Here is an 8,605-nt window from a genome sequence, read left to right on the forward strand (position 1 = left end):
CTACTTTCATATCCTATCAAAATTCAAGAGTCTTCGTCACCTACTTTTACTATAGAATAGGAATAATAACCTAATAATCTTGGTAGGGTGATGAGATAAAGAAGTTGAATCTATATAAATAAAATAGAAGGAATATCAAAAGATATCTTAAAGTTTTAATTTAAATATTTGGAGGTTATGAATATGAAAAGATGAAAGTTATGAATATTAAGAGTATAAAAGTTGAATAAGTAATTAGAAAAATAATAATAAATAAATGAAGAATATGAAAAAAAAAATTAAAGTTAGCAAACAATGTAGAAAGAACAACTAAAGTTCTTATCATGTAATTAAGCCTAAGTGAATATAAATTTGTGAAGCTAGAGTCATTCTTTGATAATAATCAAGAAGACATTATCAATGTGCGTCTCCATTTTGTAGATTTGTAACCTTTAAATTATTAAATTTCGTTATTTATCATAAAGGATAATACTTTATTCACATCAATTATATTATTCATGAGAGGGGTTAAGGAAAAAGTTATAAGAAGGGGAAAAGTAAATAAATTTATGTAAATTTTTTTTTATAAAATATTATAATATTATATAGATATAGATTATAGATGAGAAATATTAATAAATTAGATATTTAATTAGGTATTAATCTTGGAAAGTCTAAAAGTTATTAACGTTTAATTAAATTTATATAATTAAATATTTAAACATTTTATAACAATTTAATTTATATTAAAAGAAGTAAAATTGTAATTCAACTTTCAATTTTTTTTTGATTCATGCTTTTAGTAATATATCATATAATGATATAATTATTACATGTCGAATTCCTTGATTAGTTTATAATCTATTTTTTTAAAATTTTAAATTCCTTATTAAAAATTTTAGCTCCGCGCTAATAGCAGGCCACACCACCGGGTGGCTCGCCTGAATGCCGAGTCTTTTTCTGCCGTCAACTCAATGTCGTCGGTCACCTGCAAGATAAGGCCTCAGCTTGTTGTGTTAGTCTGACAAATAGCTAAGGAAAATTGGGACCATCCTGAAAATTGGTTTTCACAGTTTGTCCAGGGATAGTAGTAAAAAATACAAAGAATGATTATAAGGCATTCATTTACAGGGACCTGGAGGCATCAACGCTGGAAATGGAGTTTCAGATTTTGCTCCAACATGTCTTGCAATAGTAATAATACGCATCCATCAATTGTCTCCACTAACATTGCAATTACAGAGTTAGCGAAAAAGGGTTTACTCGAACAAGCACGAAAGCTGTTTGAAAAAATGCCTCAAAGATCAATTGTCTCATGGAACACCATGATTTCTGGTTATTCCGAATGGGACAAGTTCAGTGAAGGGTTAAGTTTAGTTTCATTAATGCATAGCAGCTGTATAAAGCTGAATGAGTCTACTTTGTCCTCAGTACTAAGTATTTGTGCTCGATCACAGTCGCTCAATCGTGGTAAGGAAGTTCATGGGCTAGTTTTGAAATCTGGATATCAAAGTTTTCAGCTTGTGGGTAGTGCTTTATTGTATCTTTATTCAACGTGTCATGAAATCAAAGATGCAAGGATGGTGTTTGATGTATTGCATTGGGAGAATGAGTTGTTATGGAGCTTGATGCTTGTGGGAAATGTTAAATGTAACTTGTTAACTGATGCTTTGGAGATTTTTAGGAAAATGCCGACCCGTGATGTTGTTGCTTGGACCACTTTGATTTCTGGATACTCAAAGGTTGAAGGTGGATGCCAGAAAGCTTTAGAGTTGTTTCGGTCTATGAGAGAGGATACTGAGCTTGTCCCAAATGAATTTACTCTGGATTGTGTTTTGAGGGTGTCTGGTCGATTGGGATCTTTATATGGGGGAAGAGCAATTCATGGGTTGGTAGTGAAATTTGGGTTTGAGTGGGATCATTCTGTTTCTGGTGCACTGATTGATTTTTATTGTAATTGTGAGGTTCTTGATGATGCTATGTTAGTTTATAGTGCACTAGTTAATCCTTCCTTGAATAATTCAAACTCACTAATTGGAGGGCTAATCTTGGCGGGCAGGATTGAGGAGGCTCGATATTTGTTTAACGGATTGATCAAGCAGGATCATGTTTACAATTTGATGATTAAAGGATATGCCATGGCTGGTCAAGTAGAGGAGTCGAAACAGTTGTTTCTGGAGATGTCAGAAAGAAATTTAACTTCCATCAATACTATGATTTCTGTGTACTCGAGGAATGGTGAAATTGGCAAAGCTGTAGAGCTTTTTGAAGAAGTGAAAGTACAGGGAAATTCTGTTACCTGGAATTCTATGATTTCAGGATATACCCAAAATTATCAACATGAGAGTGCGTTAAAGTTGTATACAACCATGAGAAGACTAACAATTAGCCAAACTAGGTCAACATTTTCTGCCCTGTTTCACGCATGCTCCTGCCTTGGTTCACTTCAACAAGGTCAATTGATTCACGCAGATTTGATTAAGACTCCATTTGAATCCAATAACTATGTTGGGACAGCTGTTGTTGATATGTACTCCAAATGTGGGAGCCTTAATGATGCTCAAACATCCTTTCATAGCATTGCATATCCTAATGTAGCAGCATGGACAGCTCTGATTAATGGGTATGCACATCATGGGCTTGGCTCTGAGGCACTTGTACTTTTTCACCAAATGTTAGATGAAGGGATTAGTCCTAATGCAGCAACCTTTGTCGGTGTCTTATTGGCTTGTACTTGTGTGGGTTTGGTTGGAGATGGCACAAGACTTTTCCACGTAATGCAAGAATACTATGGTATAGCACCTACTCTGGAACACTACACGTGCATGGTAGATCTTCTTGGTAGATCAGGCCATTTACATGAAGCTGAGAAGCTTGTTAACAGAATGACTATTGAACCAGACTGCATTATCTTTGTTGCACTGCTTAATGCTTGTTGGTTCTGGATGGACATGGAAATTGGAGAGAGGGTGGCAGAAAAACTGTTGTCATTGGATCCCAAATCTACATCCAGCTGTGTTATCATGGCCAATATGTATGCAGGATTTGGCAGGTGGTGGGAGAAGATGAGAGTGAGGAAAGCAATGAAGAAACTGCAGTATAGAAAGGATCCTGGATATAGTTGGATTGAACTAAACAACAAGGTTCAATTTTTCTCCGTTGATAATAGAACTCATCCTTTTTGTGATACAATTTACTCAACTTTGGCAAACCTAAAAGCAAATGTGGACTCCGAAATTAATTTTGATTGTACTTCAAAATTATTTGGTGAAAGTAAGTTACTCTCTTAGTTAATCCTCCTGATTATATTGATATGCATAACATCTGTGGTGTTTATTGAAATTATTAGTTGTGTCAAAAAATAAATGCAACTAGCATCATATAGATTTCTGCTGAATCTGTTTGACTTCTTATGCTTTAAAACTGATTATGGAACTCTGGTTTTCTCCAAGGCTTCATTTCTTTCATGTCTAAATCTTGTCTCTGGTGCATAGAATGATATTTCACCTAGGTGGGTGTGTGAGATTTGTTATGTATATGCAACGGCTAATCTTTGATATAGGAGGCCTTGAAAATCATACCTTGGTTCAAAGGCAGAGATTGAAGCGTTAGGAGATGCTTTATTCTGAGATATTGTCAGTTCTTGTTCATACGCTTCTACACAATTTTGACAGGTTCTGAGTATATATTCTTTCATTATCATCTGACAGTATCCATTCAAAGTGGGTGTACGTTTCATATTCCTAAGAAATAGTAGGAATATTAGTTTCTGGAGCTGTATCCACTTCCCCGGCATTATTCTGATGCTTATCTGATCTTCTTTTTGGTAATTCTGATGCCTTTTTTGGGGAAAAAGATCTCGTATGCTACATGGTGTTTCCTAAGAAACAGTAGGACTATTAGTTTTTGGAGATGCATCCCCTTTTCTGTGATAACTCTGATGCTTTTTCTGGGAAAAGAAAATCTTTTTTTTTACATGGGGTTCCTTATGGTTCAGATTTGATCTTCTATTGAATTAATCTAATAGAAATGTCCACTAATAATGCTTATCGTGAATGTAGTATTCAATTACTTTCATATATATTAGACTTCCCTTAATCGTGACTGATGAGACGAGAGACAATTCAAGATTATGTACTAATTGTATTGTTCCTATTTGACCTGTCAAGTGATATGTTTGAATGAACTTGAAGCAGATTTCCTTTCTCCTGCCTATCCCAGGGATCTTAATTTTCGTTATATTTTCTAAAAATGTTATTGCTGGGTGAAAGTCGATCCTAGCAAAAGTGAAAGAAAAGAAAAGGCAGCAGCTTCAGGGACAAGGTAAGTTCTTCCAATTCCTCAAGAGAATTAACTAAAGGATTACACACAGAAAAAACAATGTATATGGTTCACCATGTTATGTACTTGTTGGTCCTCTTTTCTGATCGTTGTTGAGTGGAATGGCTACTCCATTATTCGAGCAAGGTTCTACCTGTTTATCCAAAAATGAAACACTTAGCTATAACACGAAGGTTAAAGATTGCAATTTGCAACACACATGCTAGAGTAGAGAGATGTATAGTAGTATACCTTAATAAATACGTAAGGAGAGTTGTTTAATTCTTGGTGCTGAGATTCTCAGTGACAACGAGCATCGATTGATCTTTCTTCTCTTCTTGCTTGAGTTTCTCATCGTTATACTCCAAATCTGGCCATTTCTGTGGTTCTACTTCCATTACAGGATTCTTTCGATACTTGAAATACAGTATAAGCTGCAGGATACAAAGGGGTGTTCCCACCAGATTTGGAGACTGAAAGAAGAAGAAAAAAAAGAAGATTTTATGTAACTACACTTTGTTCTTGGATTTATGGAAAATAAAAGTTTAAAAAGGTAACTTAGTACTCCCTCCTCAGTTCTGTCTCAGTTTATATGACTCACTTTCCCTTTTAGTCAGTATAAAAAAAAACAAAACATTTCTATATTAAGTATACATATCACTTATTTTAGACTGCAAGTCTTAAAAAACTCGTTCTTTCTTAAACTCCATATCACTCGTATAAAATGAGACGGAGAGAATAGTAAACTAACTGCTAGAAAGAGATCATGGCTGAGTAGTCCATAGGCCATCCAAAGACCACTAGCAAGAAAAGAGAATAATGACAAGTAAAATGGCATAAACTCCACACTCTTTGTCTTGATCACTTGTCTCTGCAGTACACATATGAGTGTTCATTACAAAAACAAAGCTGTTAGACATTAACATTACTTAGTTCTAGTAGATAATATATGTAATCATCAGTATATATATATATATATATATATCGAAATTCGATTCGAAAAAAAATGTCTTACCACAACAACTAAAGGAGAAGCATACATAGCAATTGAAGCAACAAGTCCAATACTCCCTACAAAAACTTTTCGACGCCTGTGTTCATGAAATACAAACGTCGATATAATCCCCGTTGCTACACATATTAGAATAATAGGAACCACCATTTTTGCAACCTCCTTCTGCTTTTAACAAAAAAAAAATAATCATACTATATACTATTTTTAAAAAAAAATTGAATCAAAAATATATACAACTTACCTTTACTTTAGTCGAAGAAAACCATAAATAAATGAGAATAAATGAGACCTCCAAAAGTATCCCAATTCCATTTATAGTAACCACTGGAAAATTTTCCCATTTATAACTTACTATTGGTAATCCATACCATGTATAGAGACAACAATTGAATAATGCTAGTACGTAAGGTACACATGAAAATCCTTCAATATTCTTCTTCTTCATAACTCGAGAAAATGTAACCCTATCGATCAATAAACACAAGATTAGAGGTTAAACGTTTAACTAATAAAAAAATTTAAGCCATTTTATCACGTTTATTTATTATAGCAGGCTATCTATCTTATTATCGTACGTACATTGGTGCAGCATAGAGCAACATGGAGGCAACATTGCCTGTGACAACAAATAAAACCATGCACGTTTATAATGATCATAGTTAATTAAATGAAAGTAATATAAATATAAATTTTTTTAAAAAAAATATATAGTTTACCCATTACTCCAACTGCTAAACGCAATCTTTCACTCATTTTTCTTTAGAGAAAAAAAAAATTTATTGAGGAATTTATAAGTGCTTAGAGGCAAGTAGTTATAATTGTTATAAATATATATATATATATACTATGGTTTTGATTAAAGTGGTGTGTGTACATGTATTTAAATTTGTTTGTGGAAGGTGATAAATCATTTTCAAAATAAAAGAAATAAATTAGAAAAGAATATTTTGTGGTTAGGAAAAATTGGTTGGAGGCTAATAAATGGTAATGTAATTTATGGAATAATTTTGTAAATGCTCCATTTAAAAATGCTTTATTGGGATAATAATAGGACAGGAGGAGGGAACGAGATGCATGTAAAAAAGAAAAAAAAGGCATAAAATTAAATAATTCTTGTTTTTTTCGTAGATAAAATAAAATTTGTTCTTTGTGTTGGTGGAAGATGTTACTAGACTTCCACTATCCACTTAATATTTTCTGTTGCAAATTAAAATATAATCTTCAGGTGGTTTCATTTTTTACGTCTATTACACGTTATTATTTACGTATGTATCCAGAAAACTTTGTTTAATATCTGTTTTGAATGATTTTATTGATATAAAAATAAAATTTAGTGACTTTACTAGATATTTTCTTAACTTTAAGTGGTCTTTTGATATATTAACTTGTTTCATGTTATTAAATGTTTTTTTTAGAATTGAACACTATTAATAATTGAAATAGTTTCTTAATATACGGACATACCTATTTTTGTTTTAAATTCTTATAAACCACATTTATTTTGAGATAAAAATTTGAAACAAAGAAAGTAAAACCCAAGATGAAGTACTTTCTTCCACAAGTTTTACTGTGATTTACTTTGGTACGACCATTCGTGTGGTCGTGTCTCACTTTCACTCCATAACAAAGATATTTTTTTTATGTGTTTCCTTCCTGATGAGATGTGAATATACCACTATTCCTGATATCATAAACCACTCTGTGAGGCAAAAATGCTTCGATATCATAGATGGAATAGATAGGGCCCCACAAGTTTGAAATTCGCCGCTGGGGAATTCACACGAAAGGGAACGAGGAATTCTCAACAAAAAAAGTGCTCTCTAAAAAAATCACACGATAAGGATATCTCGAAGCTCTAAATACATTAGTAAAAATGTATTTTTTTTCTAATAACTTAAACGTTTAAACAGTCATGCAACAATCAACATGCAGAGGTCTTAAGTTTTTGAATATCATTTCATATCATTATAAAAAATAGAAATAAAAAAATTGTAACGTTTTTGGCTTATGGAGGAGAATCAAACTAGTACATCTAATTGAAAAGCATCAAATACATAATCACATAATTCAACGTAAAAAAAAATGGATCTATTTGAAGAGGAATAAAAGAGCCAATCAGATTACCATATATTTGCAGAATACGAATTATGAAATTATATAAAGTTGCACTTGTAATTTGAGGAAAAGAATTAAACCATTCATCTAACACTATGGTTGATATCAGCATTATCTCTTAATTATTATATTCCATTAAAAATTCTACTATTATCTTCAACTGAGCATTAGTTACTAATTTTTATAATCAAACGGATAAACAATGTCGATCGTATGTTAAGTCACAATAAATCCCAAAATTTACAAGAGAGACTATAGACTAGTGATTTCGTTTTTAGTTTCGTTTTGTTTTTTCTTTTAATTGATGATGGGGTGGAGCATATATTGGAGGATTTAGGCTTAGTAGTTAGTACAATATTGTGCAATTACAATAAATTTCATATTTTTAGCAAATAAAGCACCACTTCAAATTTACTATTATTTTTCTTTGGGATGGTAGGGTTTGAGAGTCTAGTGCGTTAATAACGTCTTCCAAAATACAACTAGACCATAAGTGGCGGTCTAGCCGGGATAAAATATACGCAGCCTTATCCCTTATCTTTATGAGATAGAGAGGTTGTTTTTGATTGATTCTCAATCCAATACTGTTAAAAGCAAAAAGTTTCACTGTTGATGGTTAATGGGATGGGCGGACGACTTGAACAATCCTCCTCCCTTTTAGCTAGCTTTTAGTGTGTGAGTTAGGGTCAGTATCGATTCCCAGTCAATGCAACATGTCACTCAACATTATCGACTCCTTAAAATATTATGACAATAATAAAGCAACATCACTTCATATCATATCCTCAATCCCTAATGCATTCAACCTGCATCCATTTTCCTAATCTTATCATATGGTTTATTATACTGCTCAATCATTTAAATAAGGATGCACTTTGCAACAATTTTTTAAAATTTCATGTCATCACGTGGACTTGCACAGTTTCACTTGTGGCTTATATGGATGACGATCCTCCTCTATTTTATACAAGTGCTATTCTGAATCACAGCAGATGTCACCCATATCATCACAACACCAACTTACCCTGAGACAACAAGCACTAGCACAGATGCTTTTACCTAAACTACAAACTTAATGCTCCAAACACACGGTAAAGCATATCCGATGACATATAGTATAATACAAGCACGACTAATACAATCAGAGACCACCATGAAAATTAGGACAATCGAAGA

The 8,605-nt window shown here is 32.8% G+C and overlaps 2 protein-coding genes across 3 annotated transcripts; one reads left to right on the forward strand and one right to left on the reverse strand.

Annotated features, from left to right (window-relative positions):
* The first annotated feature begins 836 nt into the window (after nucleotides 1-836).
* On the forward strand, nucleotides 837-4,140 carry LOC107012839 (pentatricopeptide repeat-containing protein At2g13600-like). The gene has a single exon (XM_015212782.2). It carries the CDS (start codon nucleotides 1,086-1,088, stop codon nucleotides 3,267-3,269), a length of 2,184 nt encoding a protein of 727 aa, XP_015068268.1. The 5' UTR covers nucleotides 837-1,085; the 3' UTR covers nucleotides 3,270-4,140.
* Nucleotides 4,141-4,290: 150 nt separating this feature from the next.
* LOC107013840 (bidirectional sugar transporter SWEET3b) lies at nucleotides 4,291-6,146 on the reverse strand. 2 transcript variants are annotated; one of them, XM_015213719.2, is made up of 7 exons: nucleotides 6,031-6,146; nucleotides 5,894-5,930; nucleotides 5,556-5,778; nucleotides 5,315-5,476; nucleotides 5,051-5,170; nucleotides 4,552-4,772; nucleotides 4,291-4,453 (listed from the first exon to the last, which is right to left on the reverse strand). In XM_015213719.2, the coding sequence occupies exons 1-6, from the start codon at nucleotides 6,065-6,067 to the stop codon at nucleotides 4,578-4,580; spliced, it is 774 nt and encodes a 257-aa protein (XP_015069205.1). In that variant the 5' UTR covers nucleotides 6,068-6,146; the 3' UTR covers nucleotides 4,291-4,453; nucleotides 4,552-4,577. The 2 variants fall into 2 exon arrangements, with proteins under 2 accessions (XP_015069205.1, XP_015069203.1); XM_015213717.2 differs by having other exon boundaries at nucleotides 5,315-5,479.
* Between the last annotated feature and the right edge of the window lie 2,459 nt (nucleotides 6,147-8,605).

The sequence above is a fragment of the Solanum pennellii genome, chromosome 3 (assembly GCF_001406875.1).
Source record: "Solanum pennellii chromosome 3, SPENNV200".
NCBI lineage: Eukaryota > Viridiplantae > Streptophyta > Magnoliopsida > Solanales > Solanaceae > Solanum > Solanum pennellii.